This window comes from Pseudomyrmex gracilis, unplaced genomic scaffold (assembly GCF_002006095.1).
Source record: "Pseudomyrmex gracilis isolate BER0280 unplaced genomic scaffold, ASM200609v1 scaffold_148, whole genome shotgun sequence".
In the NCBI taxonomy this organism is placed as follows: Eukaryota; Metazoa; Arthropoda; class Insecta; order Hymenoptera; family Formicidae; genus Pseudomyrmex; species Pseudomyrmex gracilis.
The window spans coordinates 1-23,874 of NW_018020732.1; the positions used below are offsets into that span (position 1 = coordinate 1).

At 43.6% G+C, this 23,874-nt stretch overlaps 3 protein-coding genes across 5 annotated transcripts; 2 read left to right on the plus strand and 1 right to left on the minus strand.

Moving 5' to 3' along the window:
* Positions 1 to 2,936: 2,936 nt before the first annotated feature.
* On the plus strand, positions 2,937 to 7,227 carry LOC109857155. The gene is made up of 2 exons (XM_020433209.1): positions 2,937 to 6,938; positions 7,144 to 7,227. Exon 1 carries the CDS (start codon positions 3,765 to 3,767, stop codon positions 6,882 to 6,884), a length of 3,120 nt encoding a protein of 1,039 aa, XP_020288798.1. The 5' UTR covers positions 2,937 to 3,764; the 3' UTR covers positions 6,885 to 6,938; positions 7,144 to 7,227.
* Positions 7,228 to 7,652: 425 nt separating this feature from the next.
* LOC109857157 (uridine diphosphate glucose pyrophosphatase-like) lies at positions 7,653 to 8,808 on the plus strand. Of its 2 annotated transcripts, none has more exons than XM_020433213.1 (3): positions 7,653 to 8,186; positions 8,380 to 8,453; positions 8,637 to 8,808. In XM_020433213.1, the coding sequence occupies exons 1-3, from the start codon at positions 7,753 to 7,755 to the stop codon at positions 8,792 to 8,794; spliced, it is 666 nt and encodes a 221-aa protein (XP_020288802.1). In that variant the 5' UTR covers positions 7,653 to 7,752; the 3' UTR covers positions 8,795 to 8,808. The 2 variants fall into 2 exon arrangements, with proteins under 2 accessions (XP_020288802.1, XP_020288803.1); XM_020433214.1 differs by having other exon boundaries at positions 8,593 to 8,762.
* LOC109857156 (beclin-1-like protein) lies at positions 8,734 to 11,398 on the minus strand. Of its 2 annotated transcripts, XM_020433211.1 has the most exons (6): positions 11,135 to 11,398; positions 10,515 to 10,678; positions 9,873 to 10,285; positions 9,275 to 9,763; positions 9,085 to 9,163; positions 8,734 to 8,825 (listed from the first exon to the last, which is right to left on the minus strand). In XM_020433211.1, the coding sequence occupies exons 1-6, from the start codon at positions 11,244 to 11,246 to the stop codon at positions 8,802 to 8,804; spliced, it is 1,281 nt and encodes a 426-aa protein (XP_020288800.1). In that variant the 5' UTR covers positions 11,247 to 11,398; the 3' UTR covers positions 8,734 to 8,801. The 2 variants fall into 2 exon arrangements, with proteins under 2 accessions (XP_020288800.1, XP_020288799.1); XM_020433210.1 differs by lacking the exon at positions 8,734 to 8,825 and having other exon boundaries at positions 8,930 to 9,163; positions 11,135 to 11,397.
* Positions 11,399 to 23,874: the final 12,476 nt, after the last annotated feature.

The following is a 23,874-nucleotide window of genomic DNA, read 5'->3' on the forward strand; positions in this document are numbered from 1 at the left end:
AGGGGATCGCGAATTCTCCCTCATATGAAGGGATCGCGAATTTGAGGGAATTGCGAATTCTCCCTCATATGAGGGGATCGCGAATTTGAGGGGATCGCGAATTCTCCCTCATATGAGGAATTCGCAAATTTGAGGAGATCGCGAATTCTTCCTCATATGAGGAATTCGCAAATTTGAGGGGATCGCGAATTCTCCCTCATATGAGGAAATCGCGAATTTGAGGAGATTGCGAATTCTCCCTCATATGAGGGGATCGCGAATTTGAGAGGATTGCGAATTCTCTTTCATATAAGGGGATCGCGAATTTGAGGGGATTGCGAATTCTCCCTCATATGAAGGGATCGCGAATTTGAGAAAATTGCGAATTCTCTCTCATATGAAAGGATTGCGAATTCTCCCTCATATGAGCGGATCGCGAATTTGATGGGATTGCGAATTCTTCCTCATATGAGGGGATCGCGAATTTGAGGGGATTGCAAATTCTCCCGCATATGAGGGGATCGCGAAGTTGAGAAGATTGGGAATTCTTCCTCATATGAGGGGATCGCGAATTTGAGGGAATTTCGAATTCGAAAGGATTGCGAATTCTCCCTCATATGAGGGGATCGCGAATTTGAGGGGATCGCGAATTCTCTCTCATATGAGGAATTCGCAAATTTGAGGGGATCGCGAATTCTCCTTCATATGAGGAATTCGCGAATTTGAGGGGATCGCGAATTTTTCCTCATTTGTGGAATTCGGAAATTTGAAGAGATCGCGAATTTTCTTTCATATGAGGAATTCGCAAATTTGTAAGGATCGCGAATTCTCCCTCATATTGGGAATTTGCAAATTTGAGGGGATCGTGAATTCTCCCTCATATGAGGAATTCGCAAAGTTGAGGGGATCGCGAATTCTCCCTCATATGAGGAATTCGCAAATTTGAGAGGATCGCGAATTTCCCCTCATATGAAGAATTCGCAAATTAGAGGGGATCGCGAATTCTTTTTCATATGAGGAATTCGCAAATTTGAGGGGATTGCGAATTCTCCCTCATATGAGGAATTCGCAAATTTGAACGGATCGCGAATTCTCCCTCATATGAGGAATTCGCAAATTTGAGGGGATCGCGAATTCTCCCTCATATGAGGAATTCGCAAATTTGAAAGGATCGCGAATTTTCCCTCATATGAGGAATTCGCAAATTTGAAAGGATCGCGAATTCTCCTTCATATGAGGAATTCGCAAATTTGAGGGAATTGCGAATTCTTTCTCTTATGAGGAATTCGCAAATTTGAGGGAATTGCTAATTCTCCCTCTTATGAGGAATTCGCAAATTTGAGGGAATTGCGAATTTTCCTTCATATGAGGAATTCGCAAATTTGAGGGAATTGCGAATTCTTCCTTATATGATGATTTCGCAAATTTGAGGGAATTGCGAATTCTCCTTTATATGAGGAATTCTCATTGCGAAATTGCGAATTTTTTCTTATATGAAGATTTCGCATTGCGAAAGTGCGAATTTTTTTTCATATGAGGATTTCGCATTTCTAAAGCCGCGCGCCTGGTGTGTGTGAGCGCTCACTGACGTGTGCCTGGCTAAAGGTCTGCGCTGATTGGCTTGATTTACTCAAGAATTACTCTGTTATTATAAATAATAGAAAAAAATGGTTCAGGATTTTTCGACTCAGTTTTACTCTTTCTACCTGCCTACGAGAGATTGTACGGCAATTCTGGGACACCCTGTATATGTATGCGTATGTGTGTGTATTAAATATAGATATAGAATATTACATATAATATATATAATATTCTCTTTTTTACTCTTTTCCTTGTCACGTGTTGTTTTTTCACTTCTCTCTCTCACTATTTTTTGAGTTTGATTTATGCGTTATTTCCTGACATCTTTTATATGTCTATTATATGGTTTATAAGACGTATATACTATCTGTCATCGCTGTGACAGGTTGTGTTCACTGACAACACGTTAAATAAAAATAACAATAGTGTGCGCGTTGCGCGCGCCTGTGTTGTGCTAGTAGATGAAAAACTATAAACTTATGTGCGTTTTCCAAATTCTTATAAATTCGAATAAATTATTATTATTATTATTAATGTCGTGCAACTGTATCTCCGCGGTTGGCCTAATATAACCGTGTTATTATTCTTATTTTAAAGTCCAGACGTATATATTTATGTTTGTTCGTGACAGTTCGTCGAATGATGATTTTCCCTAATGAGAAATACACGATAAGTATGAATTTGCGAGGGTGTCGTGTCTTCCTCGCAGGTTTTCGTAACGGTTCTGGCGCGGCGTCTTTCGCGCCGTCCAGGTTTAAGTATACACCACTGTGGGAGCTAAGTAATAACTGCCAATGGAATTAAAAACGCCGAAGAATCGCGCGGATAGTGGATGGGATGTACGTGACCGTACGTTGATAATTTTTTTGTCTATCCGATGACGGCGCATGTGCGCACACGGAAGTAGAAGAAAAGGATGCGCGCGAAGCGATATGTAAAATCAACCTCCGAGAAACGCGTTAACGAAATAACACGACGTGTCGATTAAAGTAAATTGCGTGATAAGACAACAGATTTGTATGTGATGCAACTCGAATTATAGTAAAATTGTCGACTATATCGCGCGGATATCATGTAAACCGTTTTTTAAGCTTATGGCGCACAATGCATTTTCTCGACGATTTGACAATTCTTTGATTTTCAAATCACAATTGGTCAGTTCTCGCATGTCATCTAGTACAAAAAAAAACATCGAGTGCTCTACCTTCCATCTGTCAACAGTTCTCGCGGCACTTTCAAACCTCTAAATTTTCGGTAAGGATTTTGACACACTGATTTCGACACGATTGAACTCTTCTTCTATAGAAAATTTACTTCTTGAATATCTCGACGATCTTTAACGTTTCACTCGACTTCTCTATCTCTTAACCGGAGATACAACTTAATACATCGCGAGAAACGCCTCGAGTCATGTCATGTCGTGCTTCGGTGGCCGCGACGAGCAGATTTATCTAGCCGAGATATTGATCGATAAACTGACGTTGACACCCCTTATAATCAAAGGCATCGGCGAGCACCCTATCGTGATCAAGATCAGGTTCTTAGACTTGCCCATATTTGAGTTCACGCACGGGGACGACGCGAGACGCGATCAGGACGTGCGTTTCATGACCGGCAGATGTTGTCTTTTCGTCAGACGGCCGCAAGATCTGGTACGGGGGTTACGCTCGATGAACGTGAAGATTGGCGTGTTTTGCAAGGACGACACTTATCCCGTGGAGGAGACCGAATTGACTTTGCCGGGTTGTACGTGCGATCAGCTCGCGATGATCGGCAACGATCCCCAGCATTTGCCGAAACCGTTCGCGGTGAAGGGCGGTTTTCATCTCCTGGATCCCGGCAAAAATCCGTCCGGCACGGTGTACATGGAACTCGCCGTCGTGTGCCTCGGACGAATGCACAAAACACATTACGAGTTGCACGCGATGGACACAGTTACATCGCCCGTAGTCAACGAGGAGAAAAAAAAACGGAGGATTTGTCTGCAGCGATTCGTACCGCTGGATCTTCTGGAATTGCCAAAAGCCCGAGTCGAGAAGGTGGTGAAACCGCCGAAAGATAAAAAGAAAAAAAAGAAAAGAAAAAAGAAGAAAGGCAAAAAGAAGTGACCTCTTTGTGTGAACGTTTTCCAAAAAAAAGGCCGAGCTCTCTGAAGTGTTTATCTTTGTGTCGAGCATTAATTGTATAAATTATTTTCTGTCGCTATGGTAACCGCACTTGACAACTGGAAACGTCAGTTAACCGGTTCGGGATTTAACCGCGCAAGGGAGATCACATTTGATTTCCGATCCGAAACGACGCGCAAAATTAATGGTGCGATACGTACAGGCACATCGTTAACGTCGGTCCGGAGTCTCTCTTTCCAAATTAATCGTGTCGTTCGACTACGCGCGCGCACGCGCGCGCGTGTGTGTGTGTGTGTTTCACGTGCACCGTTATTTATCCGCGCACCAAAAATGGCTCTGAAGAAGAAGAAAGCGCCGAAATCGGAAACGGAACAATTGTACATGCTCGAAATTCTGATCGATCGTCTAAATGTATGCCCCGAGAAGATTGTTAACGATCGAGAATGCGATCTGATGATACGCGCGAGCGTTATCGATCTCGCGCCCGTCGATATGACCGAGGAATCGGCCAAGATTAAAGGCGGAAAAAGTAAGAACCAAGTAAATCGATTTCCCAACGAGAACGTCAACTACGAAGGTAAGACGTGTCTGTTCGTTCGAACACCGAGCAATTTAATACGATCTGTAAAATCGACTCCTTTGAGTGTTGAAGTGTATCGAATTCCTCGCGGAGATAACCGTAACTCGCACGATGACGCTAGTCGTCGGATTCTTCTCTGCGCGACAACGGCGTTTCTGCCTCAGTGTTTCTGCGATCAAGTAGCCGCGTCCAAAGACAAGATAGACGGGCTGTCGAAGTCGTACACAACGAAGGAGATTTACACCTTGAGCGACGAGCGAGGCACTGCCTGCGGATCGATATCTATGTACTTGAGGTTATCGTGCTTCGGAAGCTCAATTATCAATCACATGAGGCTCCACGCGAAATCGTTTGTATTTCGAGGATTTCCCTTTGGTTCGCAGTTTCGTTGCGCGAAATCATCAGACGAGAACGTAAACGAAAAGAAAACGAGAATAAAACAGACCGACGGCAGGTTTTCGTTATTGAATCAAATTTTTAGTCCGGAATGCGCGAGTGTGTGCGATCGAATAGATCAGAACTCGCGTTTTGCGCTGAAGCGACCTTGCGTATCGATGAATCAACCGGGATTCGAGAAACTCACCAGCGCCGAGAAACTCAACGATCGGGAGTATCGCACGTTGATCTACGAAACGTATCCGGACGAGCCAACCTGTTCGTGTTTGCCGACAGACCGATCGACGCATCCGATGATGTGTCGTTCCGGATGCGCTCGCTCTTGTTGCATGGCTCTAAGAAATCCCGACATCCTGAAGAATACCAGCGACAACGTTACGTCGTCGGTTACGAACACTTATCGCGTCGACAATTTGCATTTAAAATCAGGCGTGGAACAAGATATGAATCCTCGCGCACCGACGCAAACGGAAGACGTCGAGGACGGAGAAGAGAACTCGAACAGCAAAGTTCTGCGTTCCGAGGAAACTAATAATAAGTCGAGAGATCGCATGAAAGGCGGAGGTGATTTAGCAGGCGCGTCTTGCGACGCAACCACCACCGTTTTATTTCAAAGAGATCGAAAAAACGATAGCTCGGCGTGCAAATCGCGTCCGAGATTTGCGGCGGGAATCAAGGCGCCCAGTTGCATATGTCCGCGGAAGGATCGGTCGTTTTGGAGAACAGGCACGTACAAATGCACGAAGAAACCTTGCGTGGGCGCGGACTGCATGATACGCGCGTTCAAGGAGGCGCAGGAGTTCGTAGACTCCCTCGGCAAAATAACGTGTATGACGGATCTCGGTCTGATGGATCCTTCCGACAGTCCTTTCTTCGGCAGGGATGTAGACAGGGATTACGCTGTTCACGAAATGCCGAGCGTGACGAAGACCGAAGCGTTCGTTCCGACGACATCGGCATTGCCGATCGTGCAATGTCCCGCTCCTTGTAACACGCAGATCGGCAAACCCATCGGTGCGGTTACACCTTTTGTCCCTTCCGTTTCTGCGGCGATTCCAAAACGACCCGGTGTCGTGGGCGAAGCGATACCGACGTTACCGGACGTAACGACATTGATGCCAGTTAAGTCAAGGAAAAAGGAAGAGAAAAGAGAGGAAAAGCCAGAGAAGCCGAAGGAAACGGACGTGACTCCCGACGGGGCAGCGGTCGACGAAGGCGGTCCTTGCGGCGAACCGAAATGTAAATCTCGCAAAAGAAAACCCGAAATCGATCGAACGATCGAGAAACCGCAGGAAATCGTCGAAGAACCACCGAAAGACGTGGTGCTACCTCCGAAACTACCAAAGAGCAAAATCATTAAACGCGTCGATCGGGGACGACGTCCGAAGAGAAGACCGGGACCAAATGGCGATCAAGACGATCACAGATTTCCCATCAAGATCAGCAAACGAGTGATGCGTTATGTGTACACTATCGGTGACGTTTATCCCGGTATTGTTTACGGTCACAAGAACTGCATCAGTCCGCGAATGCGAGTGCCGTCCAACATGGGCTGGCTGTGGAACACGGGAGCGTCGCTGGGCAAGTTGAAGCCGCGAATCGGCTGGAAACCGGGCGCGATCGGGCGTTACTTGAACGAATTGCTGAAGGAGGCGAAGAGAGGCACTTCTCTGATGGAGGACACTCGGTCAAGGTCGGTGCCCTCGCGCACCACCCAACGACGCAAAGTGTACAAACCCATAAGTTACACGTCGCGCGAGGCGACGAAGGAAGGAGAAGAGAAGACGGAATTTCCGCCGACTCTGCACATCCATCGAAAGGACGGTACGTACTACGTGACGATGTACCCGATCAGGCAGGAAACCTCGGATGAGCCGCAATTGGAAGAGCCGGTGAAGCCGTTGCAGTTCAAGATAATGCGCAACAAGGACGACGCGTCCACCACGTCGAGCTCGACGGCGTCCGACATGGAGATCGAGTTCTCGCCACCGGCGGCGGTTTACAGATATCGTAAAAAACCCGATGTGATTCACGTAGATACGCAAGTTAGACAGCAGGAGATTCTGGACACGTTCAAGATGATGGACGACGTTCCAGAAAGAAAGAAAGAGAAAGAAAGAGAGAAGGAGAAGAAAGATAGAAAACCTACGAAACCTACGAAACCTGCGAAACCTGCAAAACCTGCAAAAGCTGCGAAAAAAGAAATAAAAAAGAAGAAGTAACAAAAACTCTTTCTTTTCATCGGGCTCATTATTTCGATCTTCACGATAGTGAAGGTAAAAAATAGCTTTATCGGAGATTTGCGTTCTCGCAAAGAAATGTAGATATAACGCACGATCGATTGCGTTGTGCGTACTGTTAGCGATATTGATTTTATACATCACGTTGATTATATGTAAAAAAGTAATGTGTGCGATGTTACGCTCGCGTAATTACTACCAACGAATACCCAAAACATTTAATTTTAATTTATTGTTCTAGACAGCGAAATTCGAAATGGCTCACTTTCGTGCCGTGCGCGACATCTCTAGATCACGCGTGTCGAAATTTTGCCGACGCCATTACATCGATGCTATTTATCAACGGAGATTGCAACATCGGTTCTGTTATTTCGCGAATTTCGAACGGAAATGAATGTTATCGTACAGAATAATGCTCTAAACTTACAAAAATGTTCAATCTGCGCGCGATATTCATATAAAAAAGTCTCATACAAAGAGATTGTATTTGTTAATCAAACATTACTTGCTCGCATTTACCGAGAGACTGAAGTTGATCGCCGATTGAAGCTGATTAAAGCTGATTGAAGAGACAACAGATTCCACGCACTGTAATTGCACACGCGTAAACAAAATTTCGACGTACAATTGCAAAAATTCGAACGCGAGATACACCGCCGCGCGCAACACAACTCTAATACGAATTCGAAACGCCGCGCTGGCGCACTACCGCGTCACGGGCGGCATCTGTGGGCTGCGCGCGTCGAAATCTTGCGGACGCCATATTGCAACTCCGTCCATTATCGACGGAGATTAAGAAGGAACCGGCCTTGAACCGTACCCAGTGACATCCTGATTTTTGAAAGCCAAAATGAGTGTCATCGTGCGGGACGATGCTCTGCGCAAGAGGATGCTCGATCTGCGGGATGTCCGCGTAGGAAAAGTCCCGCAGGACTCGCCGTGGATGAGAACCGTTCGTTTGCATTACACGCAAGACGGCCGAAGTAAGGAGTGGGACATAATAAAAATTCACGACAGCGTGAGTATAGTTGTCTTCAACACGAGTCGAAAGAAGCTCGTATTTGTCAGGCAATTTCGGCCAGCGGTGTATTACGCGTGTCTGCCGGAAGGACAAAATACAATCGACACCGAACTCAATCCCGCGACACTCGGTTTGGCTTTGGAGCTCTGCGCTGGCATCATAGACAAGGACAAACCGCTCGTCGAGATTGCGAGGGACGAATTGCTGGAGGAGTGCGGCTACGAGGCGCCAATTTCAGAGTTCAAACAAGTTTGCACTTACTTGTGAGTTTGCGAGTTTACGCAATTTTTTACGTTGTTTTTCACAATGCGCTTTACATTACGATTTTTGTCTGTTTCGGTTATTAAAGAAATGCGTGCGTACGCACATGTTTTTAATATTTATTATTGGTCGATATAGTTGATTGTCAATCTTTGTTGATAGATAAATTTAAAGGATTGTTTTTTCATGTTCCAGATCAAGTGCTTCTGCTAGTGCAAAGCAAACACTTTTCTACGTGGAAGTCACAGATGACATGCACACACATCCTGGTAAGCTTTTTTTTTTGTATTTTTTTCATATTTTTGTAAAAAATAATCTCATAAATTAAAATAATATGTTACAAATGTACACTAAAGGTATTGATTTTGTACTGTAATCAATATATAAAAGTTTCGACAATATAAGCAGGGATTCTTCATTCTGTACGATTCAAATATTTCATCACATTGAAGGCGGTGGTGACGAATCCGAAGGTGAGGTCATAGAGGTGGTGGAATTGAGCATTCCAGAACTAAAGGATTACGTAAAATCCAAGGAAGTACAGAGTCCCTCCAGTTTTCTCTTTGGTGTGTCTTGGTTTTTACTTAATAAACCTGAATACTGTTCATAGATTAAAACTAAAGATCATCCTGCTGGGATATCTAAAATAAAATAAAAAGAACTACAAAGTATATATAGTCAAATAAAAAAGAATAAATCTTTGAAATTATATAATATATACAAGCAAATTATGCGCAAAACTGTGTCATCGTTCAACCGCGTTTATTTACAAATAGAGCATTTATATATATATACACACAAGCAAGGACGAGATAATTGCATAATTCAAATTACGCAAAATCACAAATATTTTAATATTCAATTAATATTCAATTCATCTTTTGTGAATTGAGAGCTAACCCATGCAAGACCCCATTTCAAATTTGTCAATAGGAACTTTAACGCCTTGGTCCATTGTTCTTCCGAATTAAATTGTATTCTGAAAAAAGAAAACACAATAATATTAAATTCTTAAATTATGCAGACAAGTTCTTTGAATGTACAATCAGAAACATGAATATTCAATATTTGTGTAAATATTCAAACATACTTAATAGAATAGGAGTTGCCGGTCGCTGAATCTTCAATCTTGCCTCGATCCATCCTATAAGGCAAACAGAATCCGCTGTCTCCTTTTTCCACTTGCTCCTTAAATTGTTGCAAGCAATCCAAAAATGCCACCATAGCTGCGTCAAATTTTGTGTCCCATAAAAATTTGAATCCTCCGCTTCCGTATAGTGGTAGTTCCTTGTTTTGATCCAGTGCCTCGATATAACTGTGATTACCGAACGGTACTAAACGAAAGCGCTTGAATTTGAGGTTCATTTTGCGTGCGAGCGCCTCTAATAAAAGAGTTGTTTGACCCCATGCCGCATTTATTTCGCTCCAATCCACAGGTGCGCTTGGCAATCGTCCTAGTCGAAACGAATTGATTGTTCCGAAGTGACCTGAATGCCAAATATGAAATGTTGCATTGAACACGTTTGTTTTTTTCAATCTGTCGAGCTGTGAAGATGCGTATACCAACTGATTATCCAAACTGCAACAATATAGAATTTTAATTTTATGTAATAGAAATAAAATTACTTATCTTGTTTTTTAATATGCGTGAAAAAACAAAATGTTTTTTAGGATATCTATCTAATTACCTGCGACACTCATCTTCAGCTAACATGACATCTCTTTTGTGCTTTGTATACTCTTTCCAGTACCTGTCTTCTTCGCTTTGCAACCTCTCTTTTTCTCTCTCTTGTTCCGCTATGGCATTCCTAGTGGCTATCTCTTCCTTTCTCAAGGCTTCTAGTTCTCTTATCATTCTCTCTTCTTCAGCCTTTACATCTTGCAATTCCTTTGTGAGATTTTCCATTTCCACATCCTCGTTTCCTCTATATTGTTGCTCCATCTCTAGTTTCTTCAGGTACTCATTATAATCTGACCATTCTCCCTCTGTCATTCGCAATTGCTGATCCATATATAATAAAAGACTATCTGTGCATTCATCACAAAGTGGATGATCTGCCGAACTACTGCTACTGAGAATATCAAATAACGTAGCTTGCACCTACAAGATCAGATTGTAACATGTGTACACGTATATATATAATATAAGCGTAGCAAATTGAGGAATCAAGAATGCGTTAAGCGAAAGTAGCAGAATGTTTCTTTTTCTGAAAAAAAAAGCTGTGAAGTTTCTCAGCACAAATGTCAGAAGAGATGCTGAGAAATGCCACAAAAAAAAAGTCAACCATTGTAGATTTTACAACTACGTGTCTAAATTATACCTGCAGTACCTTTAAGTGACGACTTAAGCTTTCTGTTTCGCCAGAATCACCACCAACCAATGTGAATCCATTTGTACCATTTCCCGATTCGATAAATCGGAATGGTTGAACAAAATGTTCTATGCTGTCGCTTTGTGGTTCCAGTTCTCCGACAACTTGTTGTTGTATAGGTACTACAATGACAATTCTTTACATCTCACTATGTACAAAACTTTTTCTTGTTCAGATAAAAATTTAGAATAAAACTTGTATCTTGCTCGATATTTGTATATAAGCAAAATTATATAGAATAATTAAAACGCATTCTACAAAACTCAAGCATACTGTTTTATGTATTATATATATATATATATATATATATATCCTGAATAATAACTGTCACTACAGAATAATATATAGTTGAGATGAGACATGCTATCTGCGTTATCCGTATCTATTTAATAAAGACTCTTATGTTTGCGCAGAAAGATTAATTTAATGAGATTTTTATAATACATTTTTCTAAATATCATTGAGACATATTATAATCACAAGCAAGTAGAAAGAAAAGAACTGTCAAGTTGGCGAATTGGGCAATCAGAATTCGATGATGCACGTCAAATCGCCGATACAAAACAGAAATTACCTACGTGAGAGTTCAGCCAGTGTGTGTTCCCCGAGATGATCGAAGCTGGAGTCCAGCTTCAGAGGCTGTAAACATCGTTGACACACGAAACTAACGTTTGTCTTTAGATCTACCATTGTTTTTGTTGACTTGACGAAGAGAGCTGCTGCAATACAACCTGTCCGAGCGCGTCGTTATTTACGAATGCGCATCTACCGTTGTTGCGATGCTAGCATGTCAGCTGACGATGACTTACCAAGCGACCGAGAGTTAGCGCTGAGCTCTCATTTTTAGTAGTGATTTTCTGTTCCCAGACAATGATCACTTGTCTGAAAGACGTCTGAAAACATTGAGGCCCGAATTCATAGTCGTCTCTCAGATCTCAGATCTCATCTCATCTCTTTCCCTCTCTTTTTCTCTCTCTCTTTCTCTTTCTCTTGAGATCTGAGATCTGAGATCTGAGAGACGACTATGAATTCGGGCCTGAAATACCTGTTTCTCAAACCCCTGAAAGACAAGCGTTGTTGTTCGGATTGAATCGGTAAAAGAGTAACTGTCATTCCGATTGATTTGGTTCTGTTCCGTGCTGTGTGTACACACGCGCGCGCGCGCGTCGATTCGATATATTCGAGAATCGAAATACATCGCGCTTCGATATACTCGGAATTGGCGGGCAGTCATGGCGGACGCGCGACGCGTATCAGAACTACGTGAGACTTGTCCGGCACTTTTCGCGAGTTTTATCACGTTTCGCGCGCAAATATCTGTAGCACGCGTGTGTCGCAAAGTATCGGGCGTAGTGATACGTAATTAGCATCGCGCACTCGCTGGTAACGTTAATCGCCGAGTTAAGTTGCCGTTGAAATCGCAATGGTGATCGTTGGCGCTTCCGCGAGTTGCGCACAGAGCAAAATACAATTTAACACAACGCGCGATTGTCTAGTAACAGGTATCATCTCTTTTTACATCATTATTTGTAAATCTTATCTTTTTTAGTTTTTTAAAAACATTATAGTTATGTATATGAATTCTTTAAAAAGAGATTCTTTGTAAAAAGAACTTCTTGATGAAATAATCAAGAATTTACACACACACACACACATACATGTGTAAATCATAGACACTAAATAGAACTACTGAATGGAACCAAAACACAATATGATAAACATATATATGCGGTTATTATTGTGTTGATGTTACCAATGACCGATCACTTATGTTTATGTTGCAGGAAACTACAATACAACCGGAAACTTCTGGAGTAAGCTGCTTCGCGGTGGGACACAGAGTGCTGGGTGAGTATCAGTAAACTGTTGCATTCTAGTAGTAAAGATTGTTAAAAGCAATAAAGTAGATAATTAAAAGCAATAAAGTGGATCTTTGTGTATTTGTTTGATCAGATTTTATGACCGATCACTTATGTGTATATTGCAGGAAACTACAGTACAACCGGGAACTTTTGGAGTAAGCTGCTTGGGACACAGAGAGCGCTAGGTGAGTGTCAATAAACTGCTGCACTCTAGTAGTGAAGATTTTTTAAATTGAAAGCAAGACAGTAGAGCTTTGTATATTTATTTTTGTCGGATTTTATTACCGATTATGTTTTTGTTGCAGCAGAAATAGAAAAATTTTTTTATCGGGGTAAATTTATTTTCTGTTAACGCGAAAATATTGTAATATTCTACATATAAAAATTCTTTCTGAAAAGATATTGAAAATCAATATTACACAATTACACACTCGCAAAGTTTTGAGTAAAACATATTAATTTGACGACATCGTAAATGGAAATATCGTAGAAATTTTCTAAACGATCCAAAAATATTTCACAGATTACAGAGCTTTACTTTTGCTATATTTTCACACGATTTAACAAACTTATGTTGCGTTTCCGTCGTTACATAAATATGCGCATTAGAAATTCTCACTTGTAAGCGCAAAGTTTATACGACACGGCGAGGAAATTTCCGTCACTCCTTGGTGACAGAGAGCACAATCGAATTTTATATTTATATGACTGCCGGTAGCCGATTGCCGTACAGTTACTAGCTTATGCTAATTCCGATGAGCGTGTCTCTCCGCGCTTTAAGCGATATTTCGTCATATGTGCATAAATATTGAGTAGCTGCCAGGGATCAACAGGTGGCAGCTCGTTTCTGGCTTCTTCTCGCTCGCGCGTTATAACTTTGAGTTTCACGCGCATTCATCACCGGTGTCCATTAGCCAAGCGCGCGCAATAACAATCGGTTTCCAAATGTAACCGCGACGCGCGCGATGCTTTCGCACGCCGTGTACTTCTCTAATAACGGCTACGACCCCCATCTTCCTTCTTGTCTACCGTCGGTGAATTATTATGCGCGAGAGCTTTTTGCCAACGCGCGCTTTTTCTATCGCATCGCGCGCTCGAGAAGCGCGACGAATCGCCAACTCAAGCACGTCGCTCATTCGGAATCTGCCTGCCCTTCTCTCTCTCTTTCTCTCTTTCTCTTTCCGATGTTGCGTCCGAGATTAAATACAAAACCAAAAAGGTATTTAATAAACCGCGTGCTCGAGATGCCGGTTGTATCTCGCACGGAATTACAATCGAAACTAAAAGAAAACGTGACAAACATTCGGTGTCGCGGTGTACCTGCAAACTTTTCGATCGTATTCCGAAATAAAATTAAAAAGAAAAAAAGAGATGTGTATCTCTCTCAAACAAATTAGGAGTTTTAGTTTTCTGTACATTCGAATATGTGAAATGCACAATTTTTAACGAATGATACATTAGAGTGATTCAAGTAACGATGTATTAGGGACTTATTATTTTTCACCCAGTGTTTTTGTTTTGTTTTTTTTCTTTTTCTTGGTTTAGTAACGCAAAACATCTGCGTCAATTAATCGCGCAAGATTTATTCCATTACCATTTTTGCTGACTGCACCGTGGTATACCCGTTTAAGAAAAAAGAAAAAGAACTAATGTAAATTGCATTAGGAAGTTTAATTACTTATCGGGAGTGAGTTTCGCACATCGCGGGCGAACGAGCGAAGATAAATCCGCGAGGGTAGCCTTGCATTAGTGCGCATATTTGTCATGCATCGTGCACTCGAGCATTCTTGCAACGCCTCGCGGCCAGACAACTTGGTTGTAACCGTGATTACATTGGAAAGCAACGAACAGAGAGACGAACGAACTACATCCTGTAAGTCTAATAATACACCATATTTCCGCTCAGCAAATGCACTGCAAATAGATGACCGTGCTGCTCTCGTAATTTGCCGCTTCTTAGGATTACATCAACACATTAATATGCCATTACTTCGCAACTACATTTAACACTTCGCGTTGAAAGAGAAAAAATATCCGAGAGAAAGAGAGAATTTACATCGGAACGCGCGGTGTAAATATTTTTTTAAACGTATTTTTAATGTTCCCTCTATCCCCCTCTACTTAAGAAACAATATAAGATATATCGTCGTGCCTTCTTACGTCAAAAAGACAGCGATATTTATAACGCAAGTTCGACTTTGTTTTGCGGAACACGTTAAGGATCAATAATCAATACCATATAACTTTCCATAAATTTGCTTATAAAGTTAGATTATTTATTTATTGTTACTGCGAATATATTGCCCATGATGACTATTATATCACCTCGCATCGCGGCTTTCTCGAGCAATTAATTGTCTCGTTTTCCGTCATCACCGCTTGTCCACTCTCTATGTAAATCGTCGTGTTTATTACGCGGATCAAATTATTCACGACAACACGTATGCATAAAAATTTGCGTCGATCGAGTGTCTCTCTCATCGAGTCACGTTCCGTCGCGCATCGTTCGCCGCGCTTTGTTCGTCGCGTAATCGCGCGCGGAAATTGCGACAAGAAGAGCGCGAGAGTGCGTGGCCCCGCTCGCAACACGTGCAACTTGGTGCGCCGCGCGCGTTGCGGCACGTCGGCGCGAAGATCGGCGCGGAGTGAAGGGAAATAACCGTGGATAGGGTGGGCGGCGACCGCTCGAAATGTAGGAGTGCCGTAGGGGCTTCTCCGACGAGAAACGAAGTCCGTTGAGTTTGAGCCGAGGTGAGTGAAGCGCGGGCGTCACGACGACATCGGCCGGTCTCCGCCAATCCGTCCCTCAGCGGCCATGTTGGCCGTGTACCTGGGGCGGAGCGCCGAGCGCGCCCGTTCGTTCTCTCCGTCCTCGTCACGTGTTTCACGCTCGAGATCCTCTCTCCTACTCCATCTTCTCCTTCTCCTCGTCTCGTTCTCGATCTCTTTCTCCTCAGTCTCCTCCGCCTCGTGACTTCGTTCTCTTCTTCTTCGTCTTCTCCCTTGTGTGGCTTCTTCTTCTTCTTTACCGCGCCGCGTTATCGCAAGATTCTCTCTGTCTCTGCTTTGGACTGGCGGGTTCGTGGACGCATCCGATCGCAGGTTGCACTCGCACTGCACCTGTGGACGCTGACGTAACGCCGCGGCGGTAGCGGCGGTTCGTTCTCGACGGTGATGATACAAGAGAAAAGTATGAGAAACGCTACTTCTTCGATAATGTTTTAATTTCGGATCGCGTAGTATAAGTTTTTTTTTATAAATTTTCGGCAAAACTCGACGCATTTGTTTGGAAGCGCAAATGTATTTGAAAAAGAAAAAGGAGTTATCTGATTTAGGAGCGAGTCGCATTCGGTATAATCGCAAGATGCACTCTCGCAAACGAAATTCTCTTTCTCCGTTCATCTCTCGCTCTTTCGTTGTACACGTCGACTGATTTACGACGCGTTCACTTTGCCGACGAGCATAGGAGCTTGCACCAACGTGTGCAAGCGGCAACGACAAGCTCGCACTCGGCGTTTGTTTCGTTTTACGATTACGCGAATCGCGTGTAATTGCCGGTTCCGACCTGGCCGGCGGCCTTCAACTTCGTTTCTCCGCGGCGCGTCAACTGTCCCATAGATCTTCGCGTCGACGAAAGAGAGCCGAAGTATAATTGCATGGGGAATCGGTCGAGCCAAGTGCAATTATAATACCGACGCGAAATTATGCACGCGAGTCGCGACCGACGATTGCACTTCTGGCGATCCATCGGAAGAAGCCTATTATTTAGCCGCTTACGAATCAATTAGCGCGATAGGCGTATCCGCGATCTCACACGGAGAGACGAGCTCCGCTTTCGGAGATTGCCCGTCCGAAAGGTTCTCGAAGTGATTACATGACGTACGAGATCGCGCTCCAAAATTAATTTCTCGCGACTTAACGCAATTATTAATTATATTTTCTGCGTCACGCGATTGATTACCCGTGTGAATTTTTCCTCACGCGGTAGACACAAATTGCGACGGATGATGCAAAAATTATATATCGAGAATTTTCTCTTTTTTTTTTATACGCGCAATATATTTTGTAACATGATATCGCACGATGTTGCTCGAGTTTATTACACGATGATATGTAAAATTAATTGTTTACGGCAGACGAATGATTTATCGCGCGATCCGTGTGCTGCGTTCGAAGCAGATAAGAGACAAATATTAAACTTGTCAAAATTAGGCGAGATAAAATAATATTCTCGCGCTGATAATCGTACGTGGATCTTATTTTTTACGAACACACACACACACACACACACATATACATACTCTTCATTTGTAACACGGCGGTAACTAAAAGCTATCTCGGTTTTTCGAAAAAATGTGCGCGAAAGACGAGAAAGTGTAAAGAATTAGATGGTCTCTTATTGTTAGAATTGGATTGCGTCTTGCGGTATATAGTTTCAAGAAAAAAAATTATTTCAACAAATGTAAGAACGCGAACACGGTTTTGATTTCCTTCGCGGCGCTTCTACAAGCACCTGCTGATACAATCCAGTTACTAGTATCCCGTCCTGCTACCACCAAACAATGGTTGATTTGTGCTTTCGTACGGGAGGAGAAACAGCAGCGCGAGATATCGCGTTCTCGCGCGTATGATTACGCGGGCCAGATCCTCGATCGCGATACCGCATTGTTAATAAAACCACACGCAACGCACACACAATTTTTCCGGCGAGCGACTTTACTTTGTCAGGAGCAACGGATGACGATCGTATCTGCCGTATAGCCGCGGTGCTCGTACGCACCCTCTCGGCCGCGAAACGCCGCTCGAACGCCGCGCGCGCAATAATTTTCTCGAATAGAAGCCCGTTTAATACAGAAGCCCTCCGGGCGCAGGCAGTTTCTTGTTCCTCGCGTGCTATCTTTACTGCGCAGGAACTCCGTTCGTTATACCGCTCAATAGGATCTTGTTACTGGTCATGTAAAAATCATCGAACAGGCTCCGAGGAAAACGCCTTGCATATTGCGCGCGGCTCGTATCGCTCGCCGCTCGAGTGCGTCGAGATTTGTGATTTCACCGCGATTACATGTAATGTAGGGATCGGATCGGATGTTTTTCCGTGGCAAACGAGCTGCAACTGTTTCTTTTGTTATCATTGCGCTTTCAATTTTTTTTAATTTAATACGATTTGAAATTAGATAGAAAGATAGAATTTGGTGTAAAAACGGATGTTTTTTTAAACAAATTCTCAAGTAAACGATCAGCATTGTGATTTCATGTGAAATTTGATCTATTATTCTTTCGCGACGGTCAGAAAATCAACAGTTAATACGTTGCGGCGGGGAATAATTAATACGCCGAGTGTATCACCCGCGATCACGTTATTAGTCGACCGGGCGCAGAGCGAGCAGGTTTATTTTAGCAAAGGGTTTACATCAGACGATCGGAACCGTTGGCACGTTTGGCCGAGCCCGATCCGGCCGAATGTTTACACCATCAGTATTTATGGGCCACGATCCGCCTACGAGTGTTCGTTTTTGGAATTCGGAGCATCCCTGCGGTGAGTAGAACCCCTCCGGTTGACCCCCTCCGGTACGTTTCCTCACGGGATGCCCGATATCCTAAGTCGAGAGTCTAAGAATGTTTCGAGGAATGCGACCCGGATTGATTTACAAAAGAAATCGAACGATTTGCATGTCCGGTTTTGTGAAAAGTTCGCAGAAAAGCTTGGAACTCGGTATGAAAAAAAAAAAAAAAACAAACAAAGGATTAACAAATGTTTCATTACGTGTTTTATTGCCGGTGTGCAAAGTGAATTGTCCGTTGAAGATCCGAGTCTCCTGTCGGACACAGATAAACGAGTCAAATATATTTTTCGCTCGCAAAATGCAGCCGCCAATGCGCATTTCCACCCATATGCCGATCGGTAGGTTATATGGAAATAAATATCGCGCGGAAGAGAAATTTTCATGAATCATGCGATTTTGAACGCGTTTCGGTGCCATAAGTCATCAGCCGTAAAAGCGCCGGGTTTTGACAGAATAGTCGGACTAGAGGGAAAAGTCGTTTTCGATCGAAATACCAATTTGCCTGATGGGGAAAAGAGATGAGTTATGTAGGAGCTAATAGTCCGAAGATGGATGCGTTATGGTCTCTATTTCAAGCTATTTGACAGGAGTGTATATATATATATATGTATATATATAATGCAATATGCATATATATATATATATATACAATATATATGTATATCCGTATGTGTGTATGTACAACATATTAAAGTTATGTTTCGGACAGTAGGGAGATGGAAACGGAGAGGAGACGCGTAATGGTCGCGCTCGCCGTGCGAAAAAGCTTGGCTCTCTCTCTCTCGAAAAAAAAATGCTTATTTTTACATCGCGGCCTAGACGGTCGAACAAAATTTCTAACGGCAGAGAAAACAAATCACTCCGAATTCGATGTGTATATTTTGTCGGGTTACGCAAACACGATTCGTCCGCCGAGCGTATTGAAAGCGAATCGCTGAATTATAGAACCCTCGCGGTCGTGCAGGAATTCCATCGCGATATATGTCGCTCTCAAATCACAGCGCCATACACGTCCATTGTTGTAAAATGCACATTCAAAAATAAAAAATAAGTTTTTGAAAAGCAAAAAACAAAAAAAAAACTACCGTCTGTCGATTTGCCCGCGGAGAACAGCAAAAAACAGTTAATTATCGTCACGCGGAAAAAACGTCAATTGATCGAGAAAGCGTCGACGTTAATATTTCGCAACGTTTGTCGCTCATTGTTTTCAGTCGGGTGTTCAGAATTTTGTTCTCCGTACTTCCGCACAAATAACAAGCCACAACACCGCGTGTTGTATACATCTTCGTATACAACATCAAGTTTACACCAAGATTTCGTCCCGAGAGCGTTGCTCGCTCTCGTCCTAGACGCATTTTTGTATCCAGCCGGTAAAAGGGCGCGCGCCTTCAGCAGCGTCAAGGCACATTCATAACTAAACACACATCGGGCGAATGCGTGCATGCGCAAGTGCCAGTGCGTTTATCGCGCGCTGCAACGTGTGCATCGGGTGGCCCCGCCGCTCGGCGGGGGTCTCGCGTCCCGGACGTGTATTTATGACCGAAAAAATATTTTATCATAATAATACGGAGATACACACACACACACTGCATGCGTGCTCCCTCCTCTCTTCTCTCCTCGTCCCGCGAAGATACCGGTGCAAATGAGCGCGTGTAACTTACATAAAGAAGCGCGCGTCCGTTCCCTCGTTTCCTCGCTTCTTCCTTCGTTTTCGTCGTGAGACGATAGCTTAGCGCGATTACCAGAAAATTATTAGGATATCGATTGAGCGTCCGCGCGGTTCTCTCGAATGCACGTCTTCGTCTCTCCCTCTCCCTCTCTTTTTCTCTTTCTCTTTACACAACGACGACGATGGCCCTGCCACTGTGCGGTGCCTAGTGCGGTGTCGGTTACAACGTGAAATCGAGCCCGAGCGACACACGCTAACGAGGCATAAAGCGCCGAGAGTGAGTCCGGTGTTTTTGTCTTCTTTCCCCTTACGCGCAGTTATCACGCGATACCGCAAAGAAATTAAGAAATTCGAGAGAGAGGGAAAAGCAGAGATTGCGGTTTAACGATCGGGAGGGAAATATTTCGCGCGGTGGCGGAAATATTTCAAACGCAACCTGATATCGCGTAACGATAAACGAGCGGAGATTTGAGCGGTAGAAATCGCGCGTACAAAGTCACGATCTTAACGCGCGCGTGTGTAGTGCGACACACGAGCTTTGTCGCGCATTGTTACGAAAATTGCGATTTTATCGCTCTCGATCGACTTCTCACTCGCTCGTTTCGAAGACAACGACGATCGGAGATTTTAAGCGCGCGCGCATCATACAGTTGCGTGTAAAATCTGTGTGTGTGTGTGTGTGTACATTGCGCACCACTTAGCACATTAGTCGAAGTGGGTAACGGCGCAAAATATTCACGGTTAAGGTCGCTAAGTATCTGTGGTATCGTCTCCGGTTACGCGAGAAAGCGCTCTCCGACGAAGTTACGACACCCTTACGCGCGCAGTTACAGCTGCGACTCCTAATTGCGATAGCGTTCTCGCAATGCTCGCGCTCGCGCACACGCCGGCGGAATTTACATAAATGTAAAATATTCGCGGGACGCGCGGCCACGAATCGAACGTTCTTCCTGTAGAAGAACGATCCTACATATGCATGACGCGCGTTAAAACAAAAAAAAAAAAAAAACAAGCAACACCGGCCGACGTTGCCGAGCCGCGTTTTTCCTTTCTTTTGTTTTGCAACGTAAATCGTCATTTATCAGATATTTCTGTCGCGTATAGATAGAGTTATTTACTGATTAATTATCTCCGCAAAGAGTTTGTCACATTAACATTTACGAATAGTTTGTTTTTGCGCGTTGGAATTTGCCAGGAGAAGTTTTTTCCGATTGCAAATTAAAGAAATCATCATATTTCTATGTTTTTCTGTTTGTTACGCGTATATATTTGCGTATATAATTGAATAATAGAGAGGCGATATAAAACGGGAGTATACTTAGACCTCATTAAAACAAATCGCCGGACACGTTTTTTACGCCGATGATCCGACCGGGTGAGAACGTAACGTAACTCACTTTAACGCACGAGTTTTCCGCGATCGTCGTCAGGTGTATCTCGTTTGCACAGCTACGCGCGCGCTGACAAAAACCTGATACCGTGCGCGGACTTTTTATTGCGATCGGCAGCTGGCGTACTTTATGTCTCCGAGGCGTCTTTATCGCCGCTAATTCCGTCGAACACCTCTCGCAAACGTAATTTAAGATAGTCGTCGAGCGAACGCGATAAATGTAAATGGATGCGGAAGAATTTACTCGGGAAAGAGAGTGAGAAAGAGAGAGAGACACTTATGTATACATATATATTCGCTCATAGCTAGCGTTTCTCCGTTCATTTGTGGCCTAACGAAGTTGATCGTAAAACTCTTCCGCCAAAAATATCGCGAATAGAGACGTGTATCGTACGTTGCCTCAGAATCGACCGGTGACACGATTATCTCAGCGGAAACGCGACCATCCATTAATCTTCGCTCGATCTCTCGGGAAGCTTGCGTTGGCTTCGACGACGCTGTCGGTTTTGTCTACTGTCCTCGCTGTCTACGCCACTGCGTCCGCCAGAACGCGAGCTCAGCAGGGTTTCCTGAGCGTGTTCCCCTTCCCGGGACGAGAAGCACGTGAGAGAAAAGACAGATTTCCATGTTCCACAGCCAATTACTAAAAATCTGTTTAAGGGAATGTCTAAGAATGAAGAACACGCGAAGATACGTAATTCTTTTTCTTTCCGACTTCGTTATCTTGATGTGAAGCACGTAAAGTTTATATATGTAAATATATATATGCATATGTTCTCTACCGTCTCTAATGTGCGAAGTAATAATTGCCGAACGGTTTCAATTTTTCTACGTAAAAGAACGATCGTGTAATAAATTTCTTCCTAAGTTCTTTATTACGTTGTATAATTAGCTAATTTACTCGCGGTTCGATAAAAAATGCATTCTAAACGCAAACGAGACGATACGATCTCTCGGAAATTTTTTACATCACGAAGATCTATGTTTACGTTTTTCCCATCCGCACAACATCGGAGTTTCATCGTGTGCGTCGAGAAGTTAGCGAGCGGTCCCCAACGCTGTCATGCTTCAAGCCGATTTAAAGTCGGGATAATAGCCCGGGAGAAAAGAGAGACTCGGCGATATAAAGAGAACTCTTGCGATTCGGCGATTTCTGTGTCTGCGGAAAAAAAAAAGAAGAAAATGTAGACTCGCTTGTCCTTGTTCAGAAATTAGGGCGAGTTTAGGAGACCGCAGTACAGGTAACCCCCCGACACAACAGGTTTCACCTGCGTCCGCCCACATTTGACGGCTGTGGTTCACCTCCGGGCACTTAAACAAAAATCCCGGTAACCCTCGCCACGATCTCGCGGCCGATTTAAAAAGCGTGGCGAAGGATGGCCCACCGCATTTTGTCCGGTATTATTTAGCCCCGCGGGTGATCCCCTCGGTTCTGTGTGCTCTCGCTCTCTTGACCCTTCCATCTTCTCATTCTTCTCGCACCCTTCTCGCGCCTTTTTGTTTTCTCTGCCGCATCGTCCTAAACCGTTGCGTTTCCCTTCGTAAGGTGCGCTCGTGATTTGAATCCGCGGAATGTGATTTTCATATTTATTTTACCATCGACATGCTTTTGCCACGTTTACAAATTTGATATTTTGATTTGTGCGAAATGTTAATTGCGACAATCGCAAGATATTTGCGCGAGCAGTGCGATGATAAAAGTTCGCTCTTCCTCCCATAAGCTTTAAATGAAATTGGAGGAAAAAAAGCTCGTTAAAAATGGTATCTTTTAGGAGAAAACTCTTTTTTCACCTGACGCAATTTACAACCAGAGAACAGGGCGCAAACGAGGCTGGTCAATTCGCGAAAGTATGCGACGAAGGGGGCAAATTGCGCGCGCTTACAAAAGGGCGTGCAGCAGAGCGCGGGGGCGGCGGTTTAAAGCGTTTAGTGCGGTTAACGGCGCGCCATAATCCAATTTATAATCTGAATTGCAACCCGCCTAATCCCATTATAAAGTCGCATTTTCATGCCGCATGCGTGCGGTGTCCAGCGCGTGCAGATGTCCGCGGCTGGGACGGCAGCGAAACATTTTGCCGCGATAAGCCTCGGTAAGCTAGGTCCAACTCGTGTTTATAGACCCACCCTCCTCCCTCCTCAAATATTGCTTGAAATACTTTTGCGCGTCGTCGTCAACGCGCGTATGTTTCGATTACGCGATTATCGCTCGCGCCCGCTTTCTCGCAAGAAGGAACTCGTTTCTGCAACGCGTGTAATTATACTATACTAATCGTAACTCAGTCGTTGATCTCGCTCGACATAATTGACTCGGAATATAAGTGATTCGAGTGATATTTGCTGCAATTTAAATTGATACACTTTGTGTAATATTTTCGCGCGCGCGCGCGAGAGATCGACGTAATGCATAATTATTTCTGCGGTAGATAACACGCATGCGAGAACATTTCTCTTCTAGAATTTCTTCTGAAATATATACGCGCTGCGTGTTCTTGAGAAATCTTGTAGATAATCGGATAAGGTGTCGCATTACTGATTAGTGTATTCAGGAATCACAGTGACAGATTGATGCACAGCAGCTTTTATCAGCCATTAGATCTATTTTTGAATTTTGATAAATGCCTCGTAATTATCCGACAGTTATGTTGTTTCATCTCGCTCGTGCGCACGCGCATATATCGATTTCCCGTGCTATAATCAATTTCTATGTATGTATACAGTCGCACAAAAGATTCGAATAGAATGCAATCGAGAGACGTTGCGACACGTTTTAATGTTCAAGCTCTCGTTTGCTCTCGTGAAGAGTCAATACCGTTACATTTCGACACGGCAAGAA